Below are 14833 nucleotides of genomic sequence, written 5' to 3'. Positions count from 1 at the left end.
TATCCTTTTCATGAAACTCCAAACATCTCTGACTGTTCTCTTTCCATTTTTTCGTATATATTTAGTATATATTTTAAACGTTTTAATTTTTTTTAATTTTTTTAATGTATGTAGATTGTGGCCGTCACCTATATTACCAGAAGAAAACATTTAGACAAACTGTATTTGTTTTATATTTAAAAAACATATTTTTGTTATGAATGCAAACATGCACATTTAGAAATTTGGGGACAACAATCTCCCCTGTAGCCCAACAATAGGACTACTTTTAACTGAATAGAATTCTAAGAATGATAGAAAGATCAGTTGATTAACATGTGTAGACTACAATGATAACACATTATTTAATGTCAATATTTGCATTTATATCCAAGTGGGAATAGCCTTTAAGGAGTTCTTTACTTTTTTTCTCATCAGTCTTCTTTTTATATGTTCCCAAAATATCATCACTTTTTGCAAGCCTGTGTCAAAATGCATCATCATCTTACTTTCCCAGGAAGTAAATATAATAATTTCCATTAGGATATGTACAGTAAGTCATGTATGCACAAAGAAATTATATTTTTGGACCATTATGGTGGACTGATGAGGAATATCGTACTTGAAAACGATGTTTAATTAAAGCACTCCTTTAAAGGCGCACAACTAAAAATGCTTTAAGAAGATAGAGGGTTTTATAGAAAATAACAAATGTACACTTACAGTAGATATGTGGCTCTTAAAAGAGCATTTGGGTCTGTATAGAAGAAGAGAAAATACTATAGAGGTTGGATAAAGGAGCAGGTAATTGAAGCTACAAAGAAATGGAAATATAAGTGAATACTTATTATAATAAATGAATTCTGCACACATTAATGATGAATCTATATGTCAACCATATCATATTCAAATGACAGCCTATTTAACCTCACTTGCTATTCCAATAACTAGGTAGCTATAGCAGATTTGATTCCAAAATAAATATTTAGTCACTAAATACATATTTAATGTATATATTATATCTGCATAGCTAAAACATATTCAATAACTAAATATACATTTAAATCAATCTCAAACCTGCATTACCAATTTAAATGGTTAGCTCAAATACATTTTTATTACATCTTAAATCTGTGGTTTTGAAATTTAATATTTAACTTAAATCTATGTCTGAGATTTACACATCACAAGATGTATTAACTTGCGAGATTTAAGTTAAATATTTCATTTAAAAACCCCAGATTTAAGAATTTATCAAAATATTTTAATTAAATATATATTTTGGACTAAAATAATTATTTTTCAGTACATATTTAACATATTTATTTTGTTTAATATTTATTTTGTTATTAAATATTTAGATATAATTTTAATATGTAGTATTTCAAAAGACAGATTTAAGATTTCATGTAAATATGTAAATGGTTAATGTGAGATTCAGATACAGTGCCATGCCTAAGTAATGGTACAGTGAAGCTTTTTTTTCTTTTTTTCTTTTGGCTCTACGGTCCAAACATCTTAACAATACAATGAGGATGGTCGTCTCTGACACATTCACATCTACCTCCTGGAAAGTGATCTTAATCTGAGTTGTTTCTTAATTCTTCCTTGGCTTACCAGCCCGTTTGCAATGCTGAGCTCACCAGTGCTTTCTTTCTTTTGTAATTATGTTACATTATCAACATAATTATGTTGATTTTGGTACGGTTTCGGTTTCTGATTGATGTATCTGATATTTCAGCCTCATAATGGCTTCTTTGAATTTCATGTATCACTTTGGTCTCCAAAGGCAAATGTAAATCCTAGAATCAATACTAGACATTGACAGCTCTCTTATGTCTGGACAAGGTGTTTCTGGTTGGTCAGGTGTGTGTGACGGAATACACCTGACTAACCAGAAACACCTGTCAAGCCAATTTTCCAATATTTTTGGCGCCCTAACCCTAACAGGATGTGTTATGTTATGTTGTGCTATGTATAAAATGGAAAAATACATTTGAAACATTCTTTTAAAGCTGAGAAGCTCTACTTTAACCTCATAGTACCCATTTAAATCCAAACTGTTGGGAGTATAGAGCAAAAAGAAGACAAAATGCTTCCTCTTTCTAATACTTACGGAGAGCACTGTATGTAGCTTATGCCCACCACCTAATGCCGAAACTGCACCAACACCGAAACCACAGTTTTCATGGTGCTGCACCAAGGGGAGCTATCTGAGAACAATTTCAACTACACTTGTGCTGCTTTCGTATGCTGTTTCATAGATCACCTTTGTTCTCATGTCCTCCTCCTTGGCTCATCTGCAAGGTAGAGGTACAGTACATGTCATTAGTTAGTTTGAAAGTTACTCTATACTGCAACTCAACCATAAAGAAAATGCTAGTGTCCATAACAGAGGCATTACATAATATTTGAGGACACATCATTTAAGAGCCCATGTGTTTTTTTAATATAACAATAACAATTAAATAATTTCACCAAATTAATATTGGGCAGTTTTTTGTTTACAATTATTTATATAGCCTATATGGAAATAACAAACATGAGCCAGGCATGTTTACTTGTAGAATGGAATAGGTTATATAGGGACCTATATGATTCCTTTTATTTATTTGTATCCACCACCAAGCTGCATTAACCATTAAAGCGTTAAAAAATCAAGTTGTAGTGAAGTTTAGCTTCGGTCCACAGGGGGGCACTGTGTATCGGTCACTGTCATATTATGCTTCTTCAATCATAAAAAAGGTTCTCTTCGATCTGAGGTAACTAGATTAGGGGATCAGTCGGCCTCCTGGTGGGCACTCGTATCTACCTTCACACTCGTGGTAGCTACTGTTGTAATTTTCACTTGTAGTTTCACTTGCCAAACAGACAATTCCCAATACAATTCCAATGGTGGAGTCATTATTGTTCCTGGCGGTATTGTTCCTGCCAGGGTGACCATGACATTTACATTTACTTTAAATTTACATTAGGCCTACATTACATTTACTTTACATTAAAGTCATGCCCTGGCCGTCATAATTGTTTTAAAAGGTCAGATCGGACGATAGGAGCATTTCGCTTACCTCTATAAAGTGCTGACGTCATATGTAAGAGTGGTGCGTTGCATCCAGAAGTGCCGCAAAAATTGACACCAACACGTGTCTAAATAATGTGTCTAGCTAGAATATGGCTAGCTAACATTAGTGTAAGACAGTCAAGGCTCAGAACATTTTGATCTTTGTGGTTTCTGGTCGGCCACCCCATTTAACATGTATTGTAGTCCTTCATTGAAAAACAAGGACAATACACTTACCATAATTGGATCAAACGATCTCTTTGGAGAGCAACTAAAGATGTAAATACCAGACAACCTAAATACTTGCTTAAATTGAGGACGTATGTATGTGTTTGAATATTATCTTCCCTGTACCACAAAAGCAGTAATAAAGGTTCCTACCTAATTTGTCATCTGATGGAGCAGATACACAATAAATTCTTTATGCGATTTTGTTGTTGTTATAATGGCAAAATATATACAACAACGGTCAATATGGTTTAAATGATGCTGTCATTTCATACAGGGCACCCTCAAAAACGAGATGATGATGATGAAGAAGAACATTATTTTTTTATGATGGTGTCAGCTTATTATGAAAATGGTATCTGAGACATTCTAATTTTGTATCACTCACTGTGATGTAATAATGCACAATTCTAGAACATGGTTACCACATGTAAGGGGAATGAAGTGTGTTCTTGAGTGAGTCACACTCCTGACATTGCTCAGAAGAATAGTTGCAGTGTGCCACCTCTTGCCCAAAAAGTGGATATTAAAGATATTCAACACAAGAATGAATGAACTGGAAGAGGGGTCCACCTCTACATTTCAGAGATGCAACATGGAGAGAAAAACGAGTTCCATGGCCTGTACAATATTTAATGAGCTACGACTGGAAGGAAAATTCTGTGACGTGGTGATTAAAGTCAATGGCATCGAATTCAACGCACACAAGAATATCCTTTGCGGCTGCAGTCCATATTTCCGGTGAGTGTCTTAACTTGGGGGGGTAGCCATGATGGATGGCAGGGATTCACTTGGCATGGATCCAAAGGATAATCAGAAGAAAATAGCCAGATCCTACAAGAGCTTACACATTGTTCTTTGTGGCAGCAATGATACATTCTATAAAAGATACAACTATTGATTCATAATATTTGTGTACCCCTCTTTATATTGTCATATAATTGCAGAGGGTGTTTATTATATTGCTGTACTATATTGAAAAGAGTATTGAGAAAATCTGGTACAGTATATGGATGAGTCCTGACCATCATATCCCTCCTCTCTAAACCTGACCCACAGAGCTCTCTTCACAAGTGGCTGGAACAACTTAGAAAAGCGGGTGTACGACATTCCTGGTGTGTCACCAGACATGATGCGTCTCATTATTGAGTATGCCTACACACGCTCTGTGCCTGTCACTGACGAGAATGCGCAGCAGCTTCTGGTGGCTGCAGACCAGTTCTCTGTCATGGGCATTGTGCGAGCCTGCTGTGACTACCTAGAGGCCCAGCTGTGCCCGGAGAACTGCATTGGGATCTGTACGTTTGCAGACTTCTACTCCTGCCATGAGCTGAGGCGCAGGTCCTCTCTCTTCATCCTGCATCACTTTGAGGAGATGGTGCGTAGCTCCGAGGAGTTCCTGGAACTCTCGCCGTGGCAGTTTCGTGACATAATTGAGAAGGACGACCTGAACGTGAAGCAGGAAGACGTAGTGTTTGAGGCCATCCTGCACTGGATTGGCCATTCTCCTCAAGACCGCAAAGCCCAGATCTCGGTGCTGTTGCCTAAGGTGACTGAGAGTTGGACAACACACGTAACACGTAAAATGTTTGATGCATTTCATAAAGGTGTATCGGCTGCCGACTGCATTCTGTGTCCATATCTGTCTGTGTCTGTTTGCTTAGGTACGCATGGCCTTGATGACTGCAGACTACTTCATGAACAATGTGAAGAATAATCCACTGGTGAGAGCCAATGATGACTGCAGGCTCATCATCATCAACGCACTGAAGGCCATGTATGACCTGACCATGAATGGGCCCTCCAGCTCTGACTTCGGCAACCCTCTGACCCGCCCTCGCCTGCCCTATGCCATCTTACTGGCCATCGGTGGTTGGAGTGGTGGCAGCCCCACCAATGGCATTGAGGCGTATGATGCACGGGCTGACCGATGGGTCAATGTGACTCGAGAGGAGGAGAGCGCACGGGCCTACCACGGTGCTGCCTACCTCAATGGCTTTGTGTACTGCGTGGGAGGCTTTGACAGCGTTGACTACTTCAACAGTGTGCGCAAGTTCAACCCAGTCACACACACTTGGCACCAAGTGGCACCCATGCACTCACAGCGCTGCTACGTCAGTGTGGCTGTGCTGGGTGGCTGCATCTACGCCATGGGCGGCGTTGATGGCTATGTGCGACTCAACACTGCTGAGCGCTATGAGCCTGAGACCAACCAGTGGACACTCATCTCACCCATGCATGAGCAGAGAAGTGATGCCAGTGCCACCACACTTTTTGGAAAGGTAAGTGGAACAGAGGAATAGGTAAGACTAACTGTACCTGGAACACAACTTGATAACTATTGTACAATGAATTTATTAAAAAGCCAGGATGGATGAATTTACGAGTTGCCTTAATTCTAGGTATACATATGTGGTGGTTTCAATGGGAATGAGTACCTGTTCACAGCAGAGTGCTTCAACCCTGAGACCAACCAATGGACTCTGATCGCCCCCATGACAAGCCGACGCAGTGGGGTGGGGGTCATCGCCTATGGGGAGCAGGTCTATGCGGTGAGACCTACATAAAAATACACAATAAATCTATGCTCAAGTTCTGATATACTGTTATTGACCCACATTTCTCCTATCCTCTCTTAGGTGGGCGGCTTTGATGGAGCCAACCGTCTGCGAAGCGCAGAGTGCTACAATCCCCAGACCAACACCTGGCGCGCAGTTCCCACCATGTTCAACCCACGGAGCAACTTTGGCATCGAGGTGGTGGATGATCTTCTGTTTGTGGTGGGCGGCTTCAATGGCTTCACCACCACCTTCAATGCGGAGTGCTACGATGAGAAGACAGATGAGTGGCATGACGCCCATGACATGGGCATCTTCCGCAGTGCCGTTAGCTGCTGTGTGGTGCACGGACTGCCCAATGTGCTCGAGTATGCTGCCCCGCGAGATACCCTGCAGAACCCCCGGGAGGAGCTCAAACTGTCCACCTCCAATAGCAGCATCCTTACTGTCTGACACCATATCTACCCACCATTACCCCCCATCTCTACATGACCCAGTCCTGCCCACTGCAGTCCACCTGGGCAGAGACAGAAACTATCCAAATAAATCCTTCAAGTGCCCATGAAAATCACATAACATTTCTGTCTTTCTTATTGCTTCTATCAGGCCGGGTGGTACAATTATTTTTCTACAATGAACGTATAAGGGAGACTTTAATTGAATGGTAGTTTGCAATCATGTCTTAACTTTGCTGGGCAAGCCCATGCCCATTATTGTCCATCAATATGTGTATCTCTGACGTCTACATGTAAATACCTTCCAAACAAAAGACAAATGATATAAGCACGCAAACACACACACGTACGCACGCACGCACACACACACACACACACACACACACACACACACACACATACATACACACACACACACACACACACACACACACACACTCTTTGCACAGTAGCCTCAACACTAAAGTAGGCTACATAAAATCACATTCTATGTGCAGTAGGCTATAGGCCAGTACATGCATTATTCTTTTGTATATTCTCAATAATAGTTATAACATGTAGCTATACCGCACGATCATGAATGCAAGATGACAATAATAATGATTAATTGATTACTATGATGCATAATAAATAGTTCATTGTGACAATAAAGACACTGATGTTGAAAATGATGAGACTGTGATAGGCTATACATTCTGATTTTGTAAAGGGCATTATTTGATGGCAATCCATTTCAAGTTAATAAATCATGACAGCGATGATTAGGCCCTCTCCCCACTCTCATTCTCTCTCTCATAGTGTAGATGTGTTGTAACACATGCTTTATACAAAAAACATGCAGTACAAGTGTGTTGAATTAGAGATACAGCAGTAGATCAGGGGCGGCAACAAACTGTGACAACAAATCTTCTTGATTGCCTCTCTCAGCGCCCCTGCACATCTGTGCCACATGACTCCACCGTGTCAATGAGGGAAGTCAAGACATCGGTTGTCACTGGAACAGGTTCCAAAACAAAGTGCTATTTGCAGGTAGAAAAAGCTGTATGCTGATTCAAGGGCAGGTATCATAGCCATATGCAGGTTTAATTGAACCTGCACAGCTGCAGGTAACATTATTTTCCTGTCATTTGCAGGTTTGTGGGGGCTTGAGAATGCAGTTTTTTTTTTTTTAAACAGCAGGCTGTATTAGCCTACTCCTGTGATCTTTTTTTAAGATCATAAGGCTATGGCTTGTTTAGTCTTGAGAGGACTCATGATACCGTTTTATCAGAGGACACACAACTTCTAGAATACATAAGTCTAAGGAATATCTTGAGCAAATATTGTGTGCAGTTATCAGAGTTTTCAGAAAAACACAAAAGGTAGGGAGAAAAATCTATTTATCCATATGCACACTTTAATACAGTCAAAAGCAAACAGCACCTACTGGGACAGTATGAGTCAGAAATGGAACACTGAAGATGTCCAAGGGATTCGTAGCAACTCGAATTAGCATTAGCAATCCAAATACACCAATCCAACTAACTGTTTTGATAACAGACACACTTTAACTCCCATTGCTGGATTGATATCCATGGCCTATAACAGCAACAGTGACGTTAGTCTGCCTTGTATACACACACACACACACACACACACACACACACACACACACACACACACACACACACACACACACACACTATGGCAAGGATACAGCTACAATGTTACACCGTGGCGCTGGGTAGTTATTCTTTTTTTGTTTGTTTTTATATGTATTTTATAATGAATGAATGAATGAATGAATGGTCTTTATTGTCATTGCTATAGTACAGGTACCAAACAACGAAATTTAGGAGGGGTGGCATGGTATTTACACTAGGGATGTATTTTGATCGAGGACATACAGTATATTATGTAGAGTGACAGATGATATTACCTAAAAACAGTAGTTAGATGACAAGGAGTCAATGTGATGGGATCACACAATGAAAGTAAGGTTAATATTAAAATGTCAATTCCTAATATCTCAGAATCCAAAATATCAGTACTCTGACAAGAGTTTCTTGGACTCCTTGGTAGTTTTAAAAAGTGGCATGTGGTTTGCGTTTGAGTCATATCATTTTCTAGATGTGAGAATAGTATTTATGTTGAAAATTGTGTTATTATGGGTTGCTAACTGGTGTGATATTACTAATATGTACAGAAGTAAGTTCTATATGTCATAAGTTGAATTTAACCGTTCTGTCAATAAGGTGCTGTTAACAGCAAAACATGAAAAGTGATTACATAATACAGTCTAAGTACTTTGATATAAATGGAGGGATTGGTCCAAGCATATTTACCTGTTACCAATATTCAACAAAGAATATAGATGCTAAATTTTTGGTATAGATAGTGATGTGAACTGTATCCATGGCCTGTTAAAGATTGATTGAAACCTGTCATGGTAGTGAAGCATCAACTTCCTTTGATTGAAAGTCAAATGGGGAGGATGGGAGTGATATTCCAAATAAGTCCCTCCCCTTACCTAAAACAAAAACAATAACCAAAAAACACTTATGATACAACAAGTTGATAAAACTAGGATCTCTGAGTACAGAAAATATGTATATGCATTCTACTATATATTCTTTCCTAAGTTATCATATGTAAAAGGATTTAAATTCTGAGATACAAAACAAAATATACAGATAATAAAAATACACTCTATTAAATTTCCAGGATGGCCAGCGTTTTGAGAGATATTAAAATATACAATTAAAAACCAGGCTTTACGGTTGGGTTACCACAGCAAAGAAACAGGCAGAGAAAAATAAAGAGGAGAGTAAGGAAGGTGTGATGAGAGGTAGAAAGCGAGGGGGAGGGATGGTGGTGGGAGTGGTGATGATTCAGTTGTCGTCACTGTCGCTGCCCGACTCGCTCAACTGGAGGTCGTTCCCTGTGGACACACAACAACACATGTTCTTATCATGTTAAAACTCTTCATCCAGCTTCCTTCATTTCATGAAGGCTCCATTATTACTTTGTGTCCCACCAAGCACAGTTATTGCTGGAAGATGTTTTGGACTGAAACTATTTGCTTATTTAGACAGTATTTCTACAAATTCCCTGAGGTAAAAAATTCCCTAAGGAGAAAACAGGCACTAATCATATTTATTTTTTTGCTAAATTATTATCGCTCTAAGATAACTTAACTATCCAAAAGTGTCAAATTCAAGAATTCAAAATTCGGCCTTTTATTTTCAATATTCTTGAATCAGAATGACAGTTCTCTTCCTGAGTGACCACCCTCTCTCCAGGCATATGAGGTGCAGTACTCACTGAGCGTATTCATCAGCTGGTTGCTGCCCTGCTGCCTGTCCGGCCCTCCGTTGGCCATGGTGGGGGCGGGGATGCGGTTGGGGGAGGGCTGGCTGAGGGGAAGAGGGAGGGGGAGGGGGAGGGGGAGGGGGTGAGGTGGGTCGTGCTCCCCGTCGCTGCTGGAGCTGTCGCCCCCGCTGCCCGAGCCACTGGCCGAGTCGGAGGAGCTACTGCTGCCACTGCTGCTCATCTGCTCTATCACCTCCACCTCAGCTCGCAGCTCTGCAGCACGTCCAGGAGGGGGCAGAAGAGAGGCCATACACAGTCAATACACAGCCTGTGCCACATGATCACTCTACTTGTGGCGCTTTTCCATCAGCGGCCCGGGTCGCTTCGGCTCGGTTCGGGTCGGCCCGCTTTTGAACAGTTCTGGTTTTCCACTATACACAACAGACCAGGAACTAGTAGGAGGAGTAGGAGATAGTAGGCGGAGTTACGCGTCATAAAAGCGCGCCATGGTGGTGACGTATATTTTCACGAGACACAACACAGCCACAACAACAGCAACATGGAGGAACTTGAAGCTATCGTATGCCTTTCCCTCGGCATGTGGTATATTATTAACCGTGGTTTTTTGGAGAGAAAGAGAAAGAGAGAGAGGAAGCTATGTACACATAATAAAGTCATGTTTTTTGAACCCTTAAAACCACTGCCTTCACTTGTCTGCTTTATGAACTGTAGTATCATTGTGTGCGGACAAACACGGTGCCCTTTGCGGGTTAATAACTTCGGTTTACCGTGGGTTAGGATAACAATTCAAACGTGTCCGGATAGGGGAGAGGACAGGGAATCCAAAACCATTTGAATGGTGTCGATCCTACACTCCTATCACCGTCGACACAGCGCGGCAGCGAATTCAAACGATTCTCTCCCCCCGCTGTCAACAGGAATTTCATCCAGCTGGCGCGGTGCTGCACTCTCTCTATTTCGGGCTAAACTGTGCAGTGTAGCCGGCGTCCTGGTTCCTCCAGCAACCGGACACTTCCATAAATAACAACAAATATGTAATATGTAAATATGTATAATACCACGTTCATTGATAAAATGACGCCAGGGATGGAAAGGGGTGATGGCAGTTTTAGAAGGGGGATGATGAAGCTCTGGACTATGGAACGGCACAGCACAACGGGGGGAAATGCGAGAAGAATTATGTCAAAATGCAGCACCATCATGCACAGATCAGCCTTAAAGCATGTAACGTTAGATATATAACGTTATACAGGGAGCGATGTATTTCTACGGAAAGGCTGATAGATTGTAGAATCTTCTTGTCGGTAAAACGATGGAATCAATCTATTGAGGATTGTGATCTTAAATGCGTTGTGTCATCTCAGGATAGATTAGGCGCACAGCATACACGATTTGACAAGGAAATAGGATGTTCAACACGGGTCGGAATCTCTGTACAGTTCAACTGTTCAAAAAGTGCAACTTCTCTGCTTTCAGAAACTCTTTGAATTTTTTAGATTGGGCATATAGTTCATGAATTACGATAGTTTGAATCCGCTGTAGACAGCTCCGGTGTCGGAGCAAGACTATCGGCATTAGTCAAATACATGCTCACATCCAGTCATCCGCTCACTGCTCTCCATCAAAAATGGCACATCCATCAATAATATTACATAATAACAACTGCTCTGATTAGATTGCTTAGATTGTTTAATACATCAACGGGGGGAAAAGCGAGATGAACTCGCGAGTATCAATGCTTCATTGAACGGAAAGTCCTATCTATCCCATTCAAAGTGTTTTAGCCATCCCCCTTTCCACTGGTAATAAGGAATTGGCAAGAATAGATCGATATAAATAGATCAACATAATGCAGCACTATCATGCACAGATCAGCCTTAAAACATGTAACATTAGATATATAACGGAGCTATGTATTTCTACGGAAAGGCTGACTGACGCGGGGCTCATTCAATCTCCGCGTTGGTTATAGATACGCTTGCAGCAGCGGGTGAACGGGACTTTCAACCAGCAGCAAGCGGTGCTGCGAGCAGCAGCGGCCGGGTGAACTCCCGGTTCATTTAGTTTACGGTTAAAAGCATAACTTCTCGGGGTGTCAGCGCGGTGGTTAAGGGCTCAAAATGACCGTATACCGATGGTGAAGTTAGCAAAGGAGTATTGTGTTTCTACCACATTCACAGCCGGTGTTATTCACGGGCAAAGACGGTGCATAATAGCGATTTTTGTGTTATGCTTGTTGTAAATAAAAGTTCTATGATGCATTGAAATGACATTAAACTAAGATAATACGATGGTCAGCATAATTTTTCGAATCTTTATTAATAAGCTATTACAGAAACTGTAGTGACATTTTCCAAGAGCGAATGTGGTATTTCAAGATGGCGGTTAGCGAAGAAATCTATGAACATGGGATGACGATTTCCATTGACCAATCAACGGTGTGCAGCGTCACACGTCACCCGCAGCCTGGCAAAAAGATTCCGGGTCTAAATTTAGACCCTGGTATCGAAGGGGAGCTAAAGAAGCGAGCCGAGCCGACCTGACCCGACCCGGGCCGACATATGGAAAAGCGCCAAAGAAGCTCGATAGTGGAAAAGGGGCTTTGTATACCTGATTTTCAAGAGCAATTAGGATTTCAATTAAGTGTTTCTTACAGTAGGTTTGAATAAAATAATATAATATTGGTTCCCATATTGGCACCAATATGGCTCAAGTATTTGAAAGTATTTCAAATACCTTCTGACCCAGGTCTTGTCAATATGGAATTAATCAATAGGAAATAGGCAGTCTGAATAATTTCAAAGTCATTGGATTATCATTGTCTCTTGTTATACAAGATAAATAAGATGCATAATACACTGTAGATATATAGTACTACATACAGTCACTGGCCAAATCAATAAAGGATCTTGGGTGAACACAAGCGGAGGCTGAGATCTTACCTCTCTTGATGTCATCTAGCTGAGGCTCGGGGGAGGGGTTGTCCTTGGAGGGTGAGGGGGAGGTCTTGGCCCCCGCCCCTGGCTTGGTGGGGGCGCGGAACTGTGTGGGGGGCTGGTTAGCCCGCACTGACTGCTGCTCGATCCTCGCCTGGATCTTACTACTGCCCTCGGCCCTGAAACAGAGAATGTCAATAGTTAAAAATCCACTGATGCATGAGGCCTGGGTAGGATGACGCCCATATTAGGATGTTGTATCTCAGACCAGTTTCTCCAACTACAGTCCTGAAGAGCGTGTTTTGGGTGTCCAGGCATTTGTTCCAGTCGTGCACTGACACACCACTTTCTTACAACCAGCCAATCAATGATCTTCATCAATCTGGACCATGATTAGTGGAATCAGATGTGTTGGTGCTGCTCAGTGCACGCAGTAGCTCTTCAGGACCGGAGCAGTATCTCTTCAGGACCAGAGCAGTATCTCTTCAGGACCAGAGCAGTAGCTCTTCAGGACCGGAGTTGCCCCCAGAATTATTGAGTCCGGAGGAACGTCACTTTGTTGTTCAGGTAACACATTCCTTGATCATTTTGCCTGTCTGTTTAACTGAATCTTTGTCTGTGTTGGTTATTGTATTCACTCTGTGTCGGTTACATTTCTGACCTGGTTTTCTTGACCTGAATACTGCTGCTTAGCTTCTCCAACATGAACTCCCCAGTGTCGTGGTTGATGATCAGAACACAGTCTTTCTGATATGGCCGCTTGTTCCCTTTAAATACTGTCATGGGTGGTGTGGAGCCCTGTCAATACAAGACAAAAGACAGGAAAAAAAACATGAACAAAGCATAGGACCAAAAGCAGGCCCCTATATTTTGTTTTGGTATAATGTCAACTTTGTTGCAGGTAAAATACCATTTAACAATGTCTGTTTTCAGTCAGTATGCAAATGACAAATCATGTAGCCTATTTGTACAACATCATATTCAATTGGGCAATTTACTTTAAGTGTGTTTCATTAGGGTATAGGTATATAACTTATGTCAGTATATATTGAAATATAGTACCAAAGAATAGCCTGATGCTTGACTTAACCGTGACAACTGAGTTACAGTAGAGAATAGGCACGTCCAATCTTACTGGAATGTGAGGTAATGTGATGGTCACTTCATCTCCTTTCCCAACTTGTAACTCTCCCTCGCAGCTGGTGTCAATGGACGCTGGTTTGAAATCATCTGAAAATGTGAATGTGGTAGTGAGGACAACAAAATGGTACACACAGTGAGACATTCTTTAACACACAGTTGATCCTAGGGAGCTTATTTCGGACTTGGAAAACATGTTTACTGTACTGTTGTTATTGTATTTTTAGTACTGTATTCTACGATACTATTGTGTTATTGTGCTACCACTACTGTGTGTTACTGTGTTTGAATCCTACTGTTACTGCCCATACATACAGTAGCCTACATAGTACACTTTGAACTTGATACCTGATATTCCTTCGATAATAAGCAATCTTACATTCCTCAAACCTAATCCCGTTATATTGATTTGATGTATTTGGACAATTCAAGATCATTTCGGAGTAACTACAAGTTAAGAGGCAGAATGACAGATACACACTTTTCATGAAACACCAAAGCTTTAAGTGTAAAGCGAGTTACGCAATGACGCAATGTTGTTATGTACGAGACACCAAACCATGTGGACGACTAAATGTATATATATATATATATATATATATATATATATATATATATATATATGTACTGGTGTGAGAAGGGTAGGTAATAGTAGGTACTAAGGCATCTCGTGAGTTTAGAATGATAAGGTTCTATCTCCGTTTAGGGCAGTTCAGAGATATTGAGCGTCAAAGTGTTTACATTCCATTATGTTTTGTGAGATGGAACCTTTGTATTTGATGAATTACTAACTCAAAAATGTCAACATTTAAAAAAATAACACCACAGGCATTAATAAACACCTAATGGATCAGATTATGTAAAAAAAAACTCAATTTTGACCAAAAATGGAGGTAGAACCTTATAATTCTAACGTCACGAAATGATCTCTGGTGCATTCGGTACTAACATCTGATCGTATGGAAGGACGACTTTGGCCTCTTCTCGAAGCTCTCCCCCAGCCTCAGTACGTGTTCCTCTTTGTCCAGGAGCGGGTTGGTGTTTCCATTCATGGCTCCGTTTAAAAACCAAGGTTCACATTGATTTAACAAAATGTTTTTTTTTTATAAAAACCCTTATGATAATATTTGTTGGTGCAAGACAAGTACACAAGATCAAGTGTGT

General features: G+C 40.7%; 2 protein-coding genes across 2 annotated transcripts; one reads left to right on the top strand and one right to left on the bottom strand.

Moving 5' to 3' along the window:
• Positions 1–3863: 3863 nt before the first annotated feature.
• On the top strand, positions 3864–6279 carry LOC308166679 (kelch-like protein 10; the record flags this gene model as incomplete). The annotated part of the gene is made up of 5 exons (XM_080541004.1): positions 3864–4009; positions 4328–4817; positions 4933–5550; positions 5671–5820; positions 5908–6279. 5 exons carry the CDS (start codon positions 3864–3866, stop codon positions 6277–6279), a joined length of 1776 nt encoding a protein of 591 aa, XP_080397130.1.
• Positions 6280–9151: 2872 nt separating this feature from the next.
• On the bottom strand, positions 9152–14721 carry eaf1 (ELL associated factor 1; the record flags this gene model as incomplete). The annotated part of the gene is made up of 6 exons (XM_080540057.1): positions 9152–9201; positions 9585–9845; positions 12536–12708; positions 13191–13327; positions 13665–13759; positions 14619–14721. The coding sequence occupies 6 exons, from the start codon at positions 14719–14721 to the stop codon at positions 9152–9154; spliced, it is 819 nt and encodes a 272-aa protein (XP_080396183.1).
• Positions 14722–14833: the final 112 nt, after the last annotated feature.

Source organism: Nansenia antarctica (genome assembly GCF_963989245.1).
Source record: "Nansenia antarctica genome assembly, chromosome: 10".
In the NCBI taxonomy this organism is placed as follows: Eukaryota; Metazoa; Chordata; class Actinopteri; order Argentiniformes; family Microstomatidae; genus Nansenia; species Nansenia antarctica.
The sequence above is the reverse complement of the archived record's forward strand: the minus strand, read 5'-3'. Positions and strand labels throughout refer to the sequence as shown.